This window comes from Rhinolophus sinicus, linkage group LG15 (assembly GCF_036562045.2).
Source record: "Rhinolophus sinicus isolate RSC01 linkage group LG15, ASM3656204v1, whole genome shotgun sequence".
NCBI lineage: Eukaryota > Metazoa > Chordata > Mammalia > Chiroptera > Rhinolophidae > Rhinolophus > Rhinolophus sinicus.
In genome coordinates, this window is record NC_133764.1 from 25408043 (window position 1) to 25424475 (window position 16433).

Consider the following 16433-nt stretch of genomic DNA (forward strand, 5'->3'; position numbering starts at 1 on the left):
ATGTTGACAAACATGAACACATAGGGAAGTAAGCGTATCACACTAAGTTTTTCCTTAAAGCAAAAGGACAGCAATTTGCTTCCAGATTAGTAGTTTTAACCACCAAGAAAGAATCCTGGATTCCACTTCAAAAACTAAACAATGATATCCTTCCTCAATATGCCATAAAAATACACTTTAAAAAGAAGTAAGTTTATGCATCTCATGCAATGTCTGCTCTTATTCTAGTCCTATAAGCAGTAAATAATGGATAGAGATGTTTTGGTGCAGCTGTTTTTAACTTGCAACATGGTGTTTAATGCAACCAAAGCAAGAGTACATTAAGAGAAGTTAACCTACCTTATCTTCTTTTAACCATTTCTCCAAAAGCTGTTTCCGCCCTTGCTGAAGTACAGGCCTACACAGTTCTAAGGATTCATATTTGTTTAGTTGGCCTTGGTCCAAAAGGATTCCAAAATATTGAAGTAGAGGAGAAGTTTGACCTGGCTGGGCTGGGACACTCTGGAACCGACGGATGGTGTCTGGGGTACGAAGGATTCCCTTTAAGAAAGAGAAACGGGGATCAAATATATGGTGATGGAAGGAGAACTGACTCTGGGTGGTGAACACACAATGGCATTTATAGATGATGTAATACAGAATCGTACACCTGAAATCTATGTAATTTTACAAACAATTGTCACCCCAATAAATTTTTTTTTTTTTTTTTTTCAAAAAAAAGAGAAACGATAAAGACTCCTTTTAAAGGTGATCTCCAACATTACACTAATAACTCCCTGGGTCTCTTAGGTCAATCTTAAAAGCATGATTCCATTTACTAACACCAAATTTCAAATTTTCAATTCATTGAATAGTAAAGATTCAGTCAACATTCATCACAACTCTGGTTCAATGTGATGTGATTATTCAGAATCAGAAATATACCAACTTAATTACAATGTCAATGGGTAAGAGAATAAGTATAAAGTTGTTAGAGCTAGCTGTTATTCCAGGTTCACATTAAGTACAAATTTTGTAATAGTGGTCAGGGTGTAAGTGCTAATTCAGTCCAACATAATACAAAGGTGATGAGAATAAACAGCTTAATTTCAGATAACTCTTCCTACCATAAGTTGAACGTGATCTGCTTAATTTCAAAGTTTGCAAATAAAATCAGTACAATCAGGCACTGGCCCTGCAGTACCATGGGTCTGTCATCTGCTTCAATAGTGCCTGGACAGAACAGACCCATGTGTACTCCCCTTCCAGCCTCCTATCACCCTCCAAACTCTTCCAGTTGCAAGCTTTGGAACCACATTCTGTCATCCTCTGCCTCCAGGACCAGCCAACACTTTTTGAGCTTAGCTCCTCTTATTGCTGATCAACCATGAGCTCCAAGATTTGTCAAGAGTTGTTCCACAAAGGTGCAAGTGGCTAACCTGCATCTGCGAGCCTCCTACACCTCCTCTCTTCTGGGCTTCTATTTTGCAAAGATGTGGCTCTGGAGTGCACGGGCCACTTTTTCCACAAATTGGCTTAGGAGAAGAAGAGTGCACCAAGAATCTCTTGACTGTAAAGCCAGCACAGTGGCCATGCCCTCTTCCAGGACACGCAAAAGCCGTCCCAGGACGAGTGGGGTAAAACCACGGACACCACGGAAGCTGCCATGGTCCTAAAGAAGAACCTGAACCAGGCTCTATTGGATCTGCATGCCCTGGATTCTGCCCAAATAGACCCCTATTTCTGTGACTTCCTGGAGAGTCACAAACTAGATGAGATGAAACTCAATAAGATGGGTGACCATCTAACTAACCTCCGCAGGCTGACGGGCCGCCCGGCTGGGCTGAGTATCCCCTATGAAAGGTTCACCGTTAAGCACAATTAGGAGCCTCTGGAGCCCAGTGGCCTTTGAGGGGCCCACTGACATCCTTCTGTTGTCAGGGCTTCTGCCTGAGCCTCTCCTTACAGCTACTAGGCAGCTTTTTAACCACCCTGGAGCCCTCTTCCAAGCTCTGAACCAAATGGTAACAAAGCTTTTTGCATTAAAAAAATAGTTACCTTTGGTAGCTATTATTGATGAGGTCAACAGTATAACTAAGTAACTATACGTTTTTACATCTATGTAAATCATAGCTTGTTAGATCTACATATCCTTCTAACATTCTGAGTTTTAAAAAGCTAACCAAATCTAGAGCACAGAAAACTAAGCAAATCTAGAGGTACTGACAACTCATATTCTGCTACAGGAAAATGTACCCAAAAGAAGATTAGTTTCTCTCTAGAGAGTTGGTCCCACTTCTAAGTCTTAGAAATACAGCATATTAACATTAATCTAATCACAGCAACTTCTTTTCATACACGTTTACCTTTGGTGCATTAGCAGCCACCTTTGCTGCTTCTGAGTAATTTCCCTGGGCAAAGAGAGCATTAAATTTCCGGGCAAAGAGTTCTTCAGCACCAGCTAAGTTGTTACGTACAGCCATTCTCAGAGCCAAATCAGGATTTTGTAAGACATTGGTGATGTACGGAATAATGTTTTCTTCTTCCACACATACTGACAGAACCTGAAGTGTAAAGATTAATGAATAGTTAGTTGCAACATGATCATTTAGAGATCACTGATACAAAATCTGTTTAGAGTTAATTACTACTAAATCACAAAGGTATTAAAATTGTGATGGCTTTCTTGTTGCCATAAAAAAAAGTTAAATAAAAAGACAAGAAAGAAGCCAGAAGAGAGAAAACTAAGGGTGCTAAGCCAGTGGGGGTTCCTAAAATATGGGCATTCTGTAATATAAATAACTCCCTGCTTCATACTGTCCAAACTCTAATTGCTTTGCTACCATCCATTCATTCTTAATGTGGTTAATATCAAAGATTAAGGCTCCCATTTAACTATGCTCTGAAAGATAATTCTATATGGTTTATAGATTCCTGGGGAACACAATCTTGACAACCTACAGAAAATGACTCTGAATGACTCTGAAGAAGCTACGAAACCTAGTACTCACCTGTTTCGTAGACGTATAAGGTATAGTCCTTAAAAGGAAGTTTAAAGTACATTTCTTTTAACTCTAGGATTTTTTAACAAGGATTTTTCAGTAATTTTCTTTAACTACATTTACATTCCTATCGGCCAGATTATATACTCACTGAGGGGAAGGAACCACCAAATCCTCATGCACCTAATATAATGCAAGGTATACAGTAGGTGCTAAATAAATTGGCATCGGTAAGAAGCAATTTCTAATTGCTTGTATTTGGAGTACAGTTACCCACCCTCAGTCCTCCTAAAAAGTCACTGCCACAGAATGCTGCCCCACTTGCTGAAAAGCTGCACTACTGTCAATTGCCATAGAGAAAGGGAACCCACCCTTCACTACATATTCATTCCTCTTTCCAACACCAGGGCTGGTTATACACCCCAGCTTTAATGAAAATGAGAAATTTCTGTCTCAAACAAAAGGAATTGAATACAATTTGAAAACTCAATAACCAAAGGTAGATAAAAGTCTATCCTGTATCCTTTTGAGAAAAATGAAGATATTTTCACCTCCAAACTCCTTTCATTGCTACAGGTCAGAGCCCTATCCGCAAAGCTTACTTAGACCATCCTGTATCTGCAATGTGTCATTTTACTCCATATTAAGACATGTTTTCTTAAGACATGCAGTCATTTGCATTCCTGACCTCCACCTTTAATTAATGGTGACCTCCTAGGAAAAATAAGAAAAATGATCAAATCCAGTTCCAACTATACTTTCTGAAGCTTCCTACTGATCACTACCTTAGTCTTCCCCAAACACCAAATCCGCGTTTCATCTTTATCCTTTTAGACTCTTCTAGCCCTTGCAGGACACTTGGTCCTGTCCAAAACATCCACAGAGACATTTGGTCCATGACCAAAGGTTCTTGAAATTTGGTCCTAACAAAAATGTCCATGAGCTTAGTTGGTCCACACCAAATGGTCCTGTCAAAAACATCCATGCTCAGAAAACGTCCCTGGGTACAAACAGCACAGAGCATTTTTTTTTTAAATACTTTTAGTTTACAGGATTAATACAGAAAAGATATTACCACGTTTTAGGTCCAATAATTGTCCTGTGGCTGTATAGCCAATAATAACTCTTCTTGTCTTGGTTAGCCTAGCTGGCAATGGCACATTTCAAGGACCAAATACCCAAAACCTTGCACGTAGACCAAATGTCTCAGTGGACATTTTTGGACAGGACCAAATGTCCACTAGTTATTCTAACAGATTTCTAGCAAACAGTACTTAAGATCTACGGAGGACAGAGAAGGTTCCAGTATCTTCTAAAGTACTCAGTCCTACCAAGCTAAGCTAGATATTGGCAATAATGACATCTTGATCACCTTTGATTTTTCAACTCAATAGAAACCACACACTTCAGGGCACATGTCCAGCCCTGCTCTTTTGGCTTTGATCAAAAGAGCAGAGAAAAGCCCTGAGCCTAAGGTTACTGTAAACACCCAACCTCCTGACTCAAAGCAGCTGGCACAGAAAATTGTAGGGGAAGTTAAGGAAAACAGTAAGTTCCCAGAATCAGTTATGAATATCAAATATATTGATGAAATTAGTCAAGAAATTTTAGTTGAAGCATTATTTAAAAACATCAGCAACGCAGTCGAAAAAGGTCTCTGGCTTATCAACTTCATGATTATTAAATTATTACTAACCTACTTCACCAAAAGTGAACTTGATTTTTCCGAGAGACATGTGCAACTGAATAAATGAAAGCTACTGAATTTTTAAAGTTGCTTTTGTGCCAGATATCGACTGGTGTAGTACTACACTTGAACCAAAAAAAGCCCCTTTCTTATTGAAGAACAGTGACTGAAGCAGTTCAGCAAGCAACTGTAATTCATTGTGATATGTGCTACGAGGAGGGTTACCTAAGTCTTAAGGGCATAAAGGAGAAGCACCTAACCAGGTGTGGAGTTGAGGTAGGGGGTGGACAGGAAGGGAAAGACTCCCTTTCTCTAGGGTATTTGCCTTTTCATACTCCTATATACCCCATTTCCTGGAAATTAACAGAACAAAGGAAAAAATACCTCCTATTTCCTTTGCTTACTAACCTATTTCCCCCGAAAATAAGACATAGCCAGACCATTAACTCTAATGTGTCTTTTGGAGCAAAAATTAACATAAGACCCAGTATGATATTGTATTATATTATATTATATTATATTATACTGGGTCTTATAGTAAAATAAGATTGTGTCTTACATCAGTTTTTGCTCCAAAAGACTCATTAGAGCTGATGGTCCGGTTAGGTTTTATTTTCGGGGAAACACAGTATCTAGGAAAAATACAAATTTGGAGGAAACTAGTAAAAGGCAAGACTAGTAACAGTATTGTTTTTGAAGTTTTAACAATTTTTTAGAAAATAGGATACCTCCAGTTATAATGTTTTTAATTACATTAAAATACTAAGAAAACACAGAAAAAGGATTATTTATTAATGATGTGAAGAGGTTTGTCAATCATGACAAATTCAGAACAGCTAATATTATCCCTATCTATCTAGATAACTTGCCAGGTACTCCACAATAGCTACTGTAACACATCACCTTCCAACATTAAATATTTAGTAATAAAGAATTAGGAAGAGATATAGGAAAAATTCTTTCCCTTGTAGTTGATAATCTGTCTTAGAGGTCGTAGGAAGAATACCCCTACAAAAAGTCTGTCAAGGGCCAGCCCAGTGGCTCAGGCAGTTGGAGCTCCATGCTCCTAACTCCGAGGGCTGCAGGTTCAATTCCCACATGGGCCACTGGGCTCTCAACCACAAGGTTGCTAGTTTGATTCCTCGACTCCTGCAAGGGATGGTGGGCTCTGCCCCCTACAACTAAGATTGAACACGGCACCTTGAGCTGAGCTGCCACTGAGCTCCCGGATGGCTCAGTTGATTGGAGCGCGTCTTCTCTACCACACGGTTGCTAGTTCGACTCCCGCAAGGGATGGTGGGCTGCGCCCCCTGCAACTAACGACAACTGGACCTGGAGCTGAGCTGCTCCCTCCACAACTAAGATTGAGAGGACAACAACTTGACTTGGAAAAAGTCCTGGAAGTACACACTGTTCCCCAATAAAGTCCTGTTCTCCTTCCCCAATAAAACCTAAAACAAACAAACAAAAAGTCTGTCAAATGTGACCCTATTAGTTTTTGCATAAAGTCATTTCTTTCGACAATAAAGACACATAAACACAACCCTGTGTGGCAATAGGCTAGTTTCTCTCTCTGAGACAGGATTAAAGAGAGACTTTGTATCATATGTGTCTGTAGTTTTAGGAATATATTATTTTCTGACATCCAAAGTAACCACTGACTTAAAAAAAAAAAAAAGCTAATGGTAATAAGTGTTATTTTATTGCTTAATCTAAGTTTCAATATTTCCTTACTTGTCCTTTTCTATTTACTCCAATTATTCCAGCTGTGGCTTCATGAGGTGCAGTGACAAAGATAGTTTCTCCACTGATTCTATTCATGTAGATGCAGGTACCGGTCTCAAGGTCATAGAGGTGGATATAACCATACTTAGTAATCAGGAACACTACATCATGCTTCTCACTGATCTGTATAAAGAAAATCAACACTTCAGTAAAATACTCAATCTACAAACAGAAATTTTAGTCCAATCCCATTTTAGAGATGGTAAAATTCTAGAACTTTCACAAGAGGCTCATATGAAAAATTAAAAGCTAATATTAATGGTTTCCTCATTTTTATAGCACATTTAAATATCCCAAGCTCTTACATAAAACACAAGAACATGAATAAAATGTATAAAAAAGAAAACATAATTTTGAACAATTCAGGATAACCCAGTTTATATTAGAGTATTACTTTATAAAGTATCACTAAAAAACTTTATTTTCAAATAAAAGGTATTCTTTTAAGCACCGATTAAATTATACTGAATATAAGTATACCAGTTTTTGGATTAATTTTGTTAAGAGATTTCAAAAGTCCCTTTATTTTGCTTAAAATACCTGCATTGCAACAGGAAAGTCATTTTGTGCTTCTGGAGGAAAGAAAACATCCACTGCCTTCTTTGGAAAGGGCTGGTTCCCTGTAGGAGGTGTGCCAACTTCAATGATATGTAACTGTTCAAAAAAAAAGAAAGAAAACATATATACACCTGGGTCTTCTAGCAGTTGATCACAGCAGCTTTGTCTGTAGACCCAAATCGGAAACAACCAAAATCTCCTACAATAGGTGAATATTATATACTATGGTACAACCATACTATGGAATACTCCTCAGTAATAAAAAGAGCTCTAATGGACATTATGCTGAGGGGTAAAAAAAAAGTTCATCTCAAAATGTCACATACTACAGGATTCTATTTACATAGCATTCTTGAAATGACAAAATTATAGAAATAGTAACTTAGTGGTTGTCAGTGTTTAGAAATGGTATGGGAGTGTCACTATAAAGGAGTAGCATGAGGGAAACCTCGTGATGATGGAATAGTATCTTGAATGAACTCGTGATAAAGTGAGAGAATTACACAATTGTACCAATGTTAATTTATGGGTGTTTTTTTTTATACTATACTACTGTGTGTGTGTGTGTGTGTGTGTGTGTGTGTGTGTCTAAGATGTAACCATTGAAGGTAAGATGTAACCATTGAGGTAAAGAACACAGGGGATCTCTCTGTACTATTTCTGCAGCTTCCTATGCATGTGTATTATTTCAAGATAAAAACTTTAAAGTCAGTTGAATACCACTACTTTAATTAAGGGCATAGAATGGTAATACATAACCCTCAAAGGTGTTTTTTCTCGTGGTTTTCAAATATAATTTAGCATTTCCAAATAGAAATCTAACTTAAGTTATTAAATTATTTTCTGCCTGTACCTCTACTCTAATACAAATGGAAAATATGCACCTAAGCTCTAATCACATGGACCTCATAAACTGGATGAGAACATTTTGGTTTCAAATGTCTGATGCTGCACATCAGCCAGGCAAGAGAAAGCACACAATGTCAATGAAAGAGTAGTATACATTTTACTTAGTCATGCCAGGAATGGCCTCAGACAACAAATAATTCAGTTTCCAAGATATATATCATATGAAAGTTATAGGCTGTCATCCTTAATTAATTAGAATGACTAGCCATATAGAAAAAAATTATGTCTTCTTTTAAAAACCATAGCATACTACAAAAGCTATAGCTAAATGAATCAAATAGGCTCAAGAACCTATAAACACATTTTCAGATACTATAAAAATGATATTGGAAAAAAGGAAAAAAAAATGATACTGAAGTTGTTATTTTTCCAGGAGTTTTCAAAAAAGGTCTCAGCCTTATTCTTAAGGATAGTATCTCATTTCTAAAACCTATAATGTGTTTTTTTGTTTATATCACACCAATTCAGATCTAAATATCAGTGTTTTCTATCCTTGTCATATTAAGAGGTTGGTAGGATCCTTCTTTGGTTCAGGGATTCCTACTCTGAAATTTTAGCCAGAATTCTAACTGCGCATACTGTCTCTCCCTCCTGAGAGGGTATAGATGATCATGTTTTCAGCAATTGCTGTGTTACTATTTTTAAATAGTTCCCATGGAAAAATATGAAGACGTTAAGATTCTACTCTGGCAGTGAGAACAGCAATCAAACTGAGTTTCCAGAGGTCACAGTGCTGTGTCATCCAGCACTGCAGTCACGGGAGCGGCGGAGTCCTCAGGGTTCTGCGGCAGGACTTTTGGCTGGGCCCTGGCTACTGCCCATTCTCACTTATTCCTCCTCACCTTCCAAGTTTGGTTCTAAACATTCCTAGCTATTGTGAACTATGCATTATCCTTTCAGTATATTTTCTATGCTGTAATCAATCAGACCTTGCTTCTGCTGTCTGCAACTAAGAACCCTAACATACAAAGTACTTCAATTTGTACAGGTGATTCCATGGGAGAGCCAAAGTTGAGAAGCTCTGACTTAAGGTAATGTTACTCAAATTGCAGGCTACACTCTATCTAGTCATGTAGGGTATTTAAAGCACAGATTACAAGCTCCACTTACTGAAACAGACTCCCTAGATGTAAAGTATAAAAAAAGTACAGTTCTACAACTCTAATGATTCTTATACACGGTGAAGTTGAAAAACACAGAATTAAGGCCTTAGGTAAAGGCAATCAAAATAAAGTCTTACTATAAACAACTGATACAAAAAAGTTGTTAAAGAATACTATTCATGGGGTGGTCGGGTGGCACAGTTGGTTAGAGCGGGAGCTCTGAACAACAGGGTTGCTGGTTTGATTCCCACATGGGCCAGTGAGCTGTGGCCTCCTCAACTAAACTGAAGACAACGAGCTGTCACTGAGCTGCTGGAGGGGCGGCCGGATGGCTCAGTTGGTTAGAGCACGAGCTCTCAACAGCAAGGTTGCTGGTTCAATTCCCACATGGGATGGTGGGCTGCGCACCCTGCAACTGAAGATTAAAAAACGGCAACTGGACTTGGGGCTGAGCTGCACCCTCCACAATTAGATTGAAGGACAACGACTTGGAGCTGATGGGCCCTGGAGAAACACACTGTTCCCCAATATTCCCCCCTAAAAAATTAAAAAAAAAAAGAAAGAAAACTATTCATGGGGTGGCCGGTTAGTTCAGTTGGTTAGAGTGTGGTGCTAATAACATCAAGGTTGCCGGTTCTATTCCCCACATGGGCCACTGTGAGCTGAGCTGCACCCTCCTTAAAAATAAATAAATAAATAAAAAAGAATAAAATAAAAATTTTTAAAAATAGAAAGAATACTATTCATCTTAGATAAGTCTCACTGGAAGCCGAATTTAAACAAAGTCACCACAAATCTGAATGTTAAAAACAAATTAACAAGGAAGAAAAAGACTATTTTGAAATTAGATGACTAAAGACAAATAAATTCTCACTAAAATAATTTCCAAAGCCAAACCTTACCTTCCCTCCAGCTTGACCTCGTACTGCAAAACAAAATAATGTTGATTCTTCTGCATTTCCTTCCATCTTAAACTGTGCGAAGCTAGCGGCATGTCCTTCAATGGGCTGAGACACTTTCCTATCTACAGAATATAACTGCATAGCTCCCACCACACGATTTTGCTACAAAAGATCAAAAAGAATAATTTGGGGACCTAATAAGCCAATAACTCCCAGATTCAACTAGTGAAATAATTAGCATTGCTTTATCATCTTTAGCAGGATTTATAATTCTTTGTTATTTAGTCTCTTAATGTAGATTTGATACCTCTTAATTTAAAGTTTAGCTCCAAACATCATCTTATTCAGCAGTAATAAATTCCAAATCATATATGAACTCAATACCCACTCAATCTGCAAGTAAGACTTAAAAAAACACTTGGTAAGAGTACATAATCTGAAAGTATATGTCAGAATAAAGGCATTAAGCCAGCAACCTTTATTTCTTAAAAAAGTCTTCCAAAATAAGTCAGATTCAATATTGACTGACTGAGCACAGAAGATCTAATTTAAAAATAAACTGCATTCTGGGCGTATTAATTTTCTAGAACTTTTCTTTATTTACAACTAGAAAAATGTTACCTGTGCAGATATGCCAGTGAGCAGTAACCACTTTTGCTTTGCATCTGTGCGGTAATTGATAATCTGGCAACCTGCAAGGCTAGAATGGCGATCAAACATTTTCACTGGCTGAGACTCTCCTTCCATACTCCAATGGTAAACTGCATTATCCGTAACAAGAGCAACAGTATTCAAAGAGATCCATTTCCAGAAGGTGACATCATCAGTCATGGTATGGGCCTTCATTTTACTCTTCATTTCAATGTTAAATATCTGAAGAGTTTTCCCAGCTAAAGACAAAAATTAAGAATTATGATAAGAAAGCAAAGTTCAGGATCAATTAATATCTAGCTAGACTAGCTCTGTAACAAGATCTATAACTTCCAAACAAAATGATTCTATCATGAGACTACTCAATTACCAACTACAGAAGTCAAACTGATAGAGCAGCAACCACTGAAAAGATAGCGGAGACTAAGCAAACAATCAACATCTACATCTGAAGCAAAAACTGTATTACCTCTAACAGACATTTTAAACAGAGAGCATAAAATTCTAAAGTTTCTAAATCCCAACTAAAAGTGAATCTGAAGAACAGCTTGCTTAACAATGATGGAAAACAAGGCTGTAATCTTCGTATTTATACTTAAGCATGTTTATGCATTAACGAAATTGTAGGTACACAAAACAAAGCAAATCTGATACAAACACGTGGGGAAAATGTCCCTTTTTAAAAGGCAGTCATCCCCCATCCAACGAAATCTTGTGGAAATGAATTTTGGAAGAGGATCCACTTCAACTCTGCCTTGTACCACCAGCACATAAGAGAAGTGCATGCTACATTTAATTGGTTTAAGATACAAAGGGAAAGGTAGAAGTACTGGAGGAAAGGAGAGGGAGACAGAGGACAGTTTCAGATGCTGTTAATACACTGCAGATAGGAACAAAGTTCAAGCTTCATCCAATGAAGACAGCAAGTATTTAGTAAAAGAAGGATGAAATTTGCCTTGAGTGTAGAGTTCACTGAATCAGATGCAAAGGCTTGTACTTGTAATTTGAAAGCCATCATAGTCAGAAAAGTGATTTGGTTTATATTTATAGAGGTTATAGCCCACAGCTATCAATAGGCTATCTAATCCAGATTAGTCAATAGAAACAAAGGAAAACTCCATTCCTGAGCCACAGAGAATCTGGCTCCTGAATAACAAAAATTTTAAGATAGTATGGGGGCGGGGATGGGATGGGACACAAAACATACAGCTCTGCACCATGAGCCTTCTTACCACATGTGTAAGAACTTCCTCCATAAAACAAAGAATGTTATTTCCATCCCACACAATATGTAAACCACAACCAGACTTGAACAATTGTGAGAGTTACAGTCCTGTTTATAAAAAGAAGCCAAGGCATTTAAAACTGGCTTCATCGGGAAGCAGTAGTTAAGTCCTCGATAGGATCTCTGACTTTAAATGACAAAACAGAATAACAAAACCAACTTTACCATAGGCTAATTGATATAAACAAGTTAAATTTCTATGGCATCTCAACAATCTTGTAACAAAACGCTATTCCAGGACCTGCTGTTTCTGAAAATTACTTACTTTCCTTTGCTGCCTTCCCAACCCCGAGTCAGACTTTTATTCTTTTTTACATGAAAGAGGTTGGCGTATATGTATGAAAGGGTGGTTTGGAGAGGAGGGCAAGGAATGACAGCTTACGTCCACAGTGTAGACATATGGGCACGAACCTATAATGCTATTATTGTACAATGCTCTGAAAATCTTTTCAATTTATTCTTTTTATAGAACAGGACAATAACTAATACAATCTAATTTAAGATAACTCACCATCTGCACACATAAGAAAGCATTAAGAAATGTGATAAGATAACAACAACATTAAAAATAGAAAAGAATTCTGAGAAAATTAAAACGATGGCCTTTTAATAGAGGTGTGAGAGTTGATAAGCAGTTGAATTTAAATTCTTTAAGGAGGCTGAAGGGAACTTAATATCTTAAAGTATAATATGTATTTTCTGATAGAAGCAAAAGCTTACTGCCAAGAAACATGTGGTCCTAGGTGAAAGCTGGACCATCTATTGTGATGCGATCAACTCTAATCTTGGATATGTAATGGTGACATCTGTTTGAATATGCTTGGCCCTCTCCCTGCCCCCCCCATTTAATCTCCAACCAGTATTACTAAATACAAAATTTAAATCATGTAAAGTCTGTTTAAAAATTTCAGCACTTCTAACAACTCACCCACAATATATATCAAGAAATTATTAGAAACCTGTACTCTTCCCACTACTGCCAAGAAAAACAAGCAAAAAATAGACAATTAAATGTCTTTTTTAGAGTCAATCAGTTTGTCACCTAGCCCTCTTAAAAACTTCTGTTTTAAAGGGTCAATTCTGTTCTCTAAAATTCAAAGGAAAAAATTAATATAGGCTCCCAGTCAGTATCAGGTTCTTTGAACTCTGTTTAGACTAATAGGTTGTATAGTTCCCTCCTGTGACAATTAAAAAGTTAGTCTGAATAAACTTTAACATGCATGATTCCAAAGCTTTAATACCCCCTTATATATAAACTTTTAACAAAATCAGTATAAATTCAAGCTATTTGAAAAACTTGATAATCTAAATGAAATACAAGTCTGAAGTACAAAAATGGCACAGCATGAATGGCAATTTTATCATCATAACAAAATATTTAGGTGCTAATGTTAGCAAAGTATATTTTATTCCAGACTATGAATCACTAATTTCTTATGTCTTCTGTATATGGAGTTATTTTTTTTAGCAGTCTTATCACACTGAAGGTGTAAAATTTACATTAATTCACTCTAAAACCTAAAATTTTTCCAAGCAGATCTATGCTGAGTAAAAAGTAAGACATTTTATAGAAACATGCCAAGTAAAAACCATCAAAGTAGTTAAAATCAAATTCAGTAATAGCTTTAACTTTGCAGATCTATTTAACCAAATTTAATCACAATACTAAAAGAGGCGGATTCTAATTACTATATTTGAATAAACTATACATAGGAAGAGTTTTAAGGAAAAATAAAAAAACCCACAATCTTTTATACCTTTCAGGGCAATTACTTTGCTAGCTGGATTCATGATGGCACTGTCTGCTGAAATTGGTCTTCGAATTGGATTACTTGGATCATTCATATCAATGATTACCACCTGGGCCTGCTCTCCTACTTTCTCTCTAATGCAGATGAATTTGTCTGACTCCATAGTCAGGGTACTAAAGCCAATGTTTGCTGGGTTTATACCCAGGTTCTGGAGCTAGAGGAAAAACAAAAAACAAAAAACATTAGTAAGCCATGTTACAAAGTGAATTAGACTTGATATTCATGTATTGTCATCATTACAAATCCTCATTTAACCATTAATGCTTCAAGGTCAACAGTGAAAACTCTATTACATTGATTCAAGTGCGGCAATTAATAGCCAAATAATGGACCTCTTGCTCTAACAACAAATATGACATCCAATTGTTTGTTATAACCTTGTAGTTATAACTAGAGATTTATAACCTTGAGGTTATAACTAAGGGGCAGAACAAATAGACATAAAGGTAAAGGAAAGAGCTACATCTGAGAGCTAGCCTTTATGGTTCAAAGGATTTGAGGTCACCAGTGTTTCTTAATTTAAGATTTTTGAACTATTGGATCTGCTCTCTCCTACCCTCTTTAACATTTAGCAGTTACTTGTTCACATGCATTAGAACTCAGGAATCTGAAAATTAAGTTACAGCATAAAAAGAGAGAAATTTAAAATTTCACAAAGCTCCTGATCTAAAGGAACTTGGACTAGCAAAAGAAGACAGACAAAGAGTTAAAGTACTCCAAAACAAAGGTATGTAAGAGGGACCTTGCCAAAGAAGGCCCACAGTAAGGGAATGTGTTCAAGGGAGGTGGGCTAGAGAATGTTCAACAAGAAGGAAAAACAAATGCTAAGGCCCAGAGAGGTGAAAGTATGGTCTGCTAAGGAAACTAAAGTACTTTTATAACATTGGGAGTATAGACTATGAACATAGTAATAAAGTAGTGGAGAATTAAGGTTATAAAGATAAGCCAGGGCCAGACTGATAAGCTAAATGTAGCCCACTAAGAATCCTAAATGTATTCTTTAGGCAAAGGAGACTATTTAAGGGTTTTAACAAGGAATAATGGAATCACATTTGCTTTGTGTTCTCAGAAGACATTCAAGTAGTTGCTAAACAAATACAGAGGCTCTGAGGAAGGTAGGTCTTTGAAAACCAGTTAAGTGTGTAAGAATAAAAGGCACCTGTTAGAAAGAGATCTCTACCAGAGTGGGTCATTAATATTCTAGGTGATTAAATGTGGTATAACAGAATAAATCCCACTAACTGGCTGCCAGAAGGCTTTATTATACTAGCCTTGGCCAGACTAGTTTGTTTCGTTTTTTGTTTTTTCCTTTCTTTCCTCCACTGTATAATAAGTTCACACGGAACAAAATACGAAAATGAAATATCACAGGAAAAAGAAAAAAATCAAGTCTTCCTCCTCGCATTGTCCTCCAGATATCCAATTTTCCTCCCCAGAGACCAGCACTGTCACTACGCTCTTACAGACTGGCTAAGCCAAGTTAATTGTATTTTCTCTAAATTCTTTTGTCAAGCACATCTGCTAACAGTGCTTAACTATATAACCAGACCAGGATCTGAATAAGATATAAGATTCAGAGACTACATTTTACTTTCATTTCCCTCTTATACCTCAATGATTGCTGGCACAACCAATTATAAAGCAATAGGTACAGTAACTCCGTCACTGAACACCAGAGCAAGGACTCAAGCCAACTGTCTATTAACACAAACATGGTAATAAAGTAAAAGATTAACTAGCTTTACAAGATCAAGTATATGCTGCCATGCAAGGCAAGTATACAAGCTGTGAGATATGTAACTTATAATGAATTCGGTTATAATGAAACTTTATAAATTATTAATTTTCATTTCTTCCTGACTCTAAGTTTTATAGTGACTTTTAGTTCCAGAACTAGTGGAGGAAAATAAACTAGAAATGGTCCCCAAAAACATACAAAGGGACTGTGGGTGGGCTTCGGGGAGACCTTATACAAACCATGTTGTCAGTTTAATTTCAGGGGGGATGTATACATCTATTTTTCTGAGAAGACCATTCTCAGACTCTTGTAAGTTTAATTGATAGTTACTGTTTCCAATAATTGGAGAAAATATTCCAGCTCATAGAACTAGAAATACATACATAAAAGCAACAGGAAACGTAACCAACTCTATGTTTATAGTAATACTACTCTCCAGCAATTTGAGATACTTCATCTCAGAAATATCCTATGCATTTCCATCCTCCATTTAAAAAAAATACTAATGGCACATGCACGAAAGTACAAATTATCAACTGCTCCCTTAAAAGAAACAAAAGACACACTTTGTAACTCATTTGGTTTACAGACTAGATTTGTAACAGGATCTACAAGTGGCACAACTGTAGGAGATGATACTTATTCCCAGCTTAGATTCCAAAAAGTAACAGATTTACTTTTAACCAGCCAACCCAAAACTCTAGAGTGCCTGGAGTTACATGTTACAAATGATAAAATGTTTCCTTTTCCCCTCTCCTACCTCCCTCACCCTATTTTGGATTAACATGCCTGGGGAGAAAAAAAGACACTACTTTCTTAGTTTTTTTTCAGTGAGAAATAGTGCCGTTTCCCTGAAAATAAGACCTAGCCGGACCATCAGCTCTAATGCATCTTTTGGAGCAAAAATTAATATAAGACTTGATCTTATTTTAATATAAGCCTGGGTAGAATAGAATACCAGGTCTTATATAAGACTGGGTCTTATATTAATTTTTGCTCCAAAAGACGCATTACAACTGATGG

The 16433-nt window shown here is 36.9% G+C and overlaps 1 protein-coding gene across 2 annotated transcripts in view; it reads right to left on the reverse strand.

Moving 5' to 3' along the window:
- Positions 1–16433, reverse strand: part of CLTC (clathrin heavy chain) — a 64129-nt gene that overhangs the window by 29608 nt on the left and 18088 nt on the right. For both annotated transcript variants that reach the window (XM_019736322.2, XM_019736320.2), the window contains exons 2-8: positions 13619–13826; positions 10547–10815; positions 9926–10087; positions 6994–7107; positions 6403–6576; positions 2346–2543; positions 340–540 (exon numbers count right to left, since the gene is read on the reverse strand). In XM_019736322.2, the coding sequence (XP_019591881.1) occupies positions 340–540; positions 2346–2543; positions 6403–6576; positions 6994–7107; positions 9926–10087; positions 10547–10815; positions 13619–13826 (1326 nt within the window). The remainder of the gene's footprint in view (positions 1–339; positions 541–2345; positions 2544–6402; positions 6577–6993; positions 7108–9925; positions 10088–10546; positions 10816–13618; positions 13827–16433) is intronic.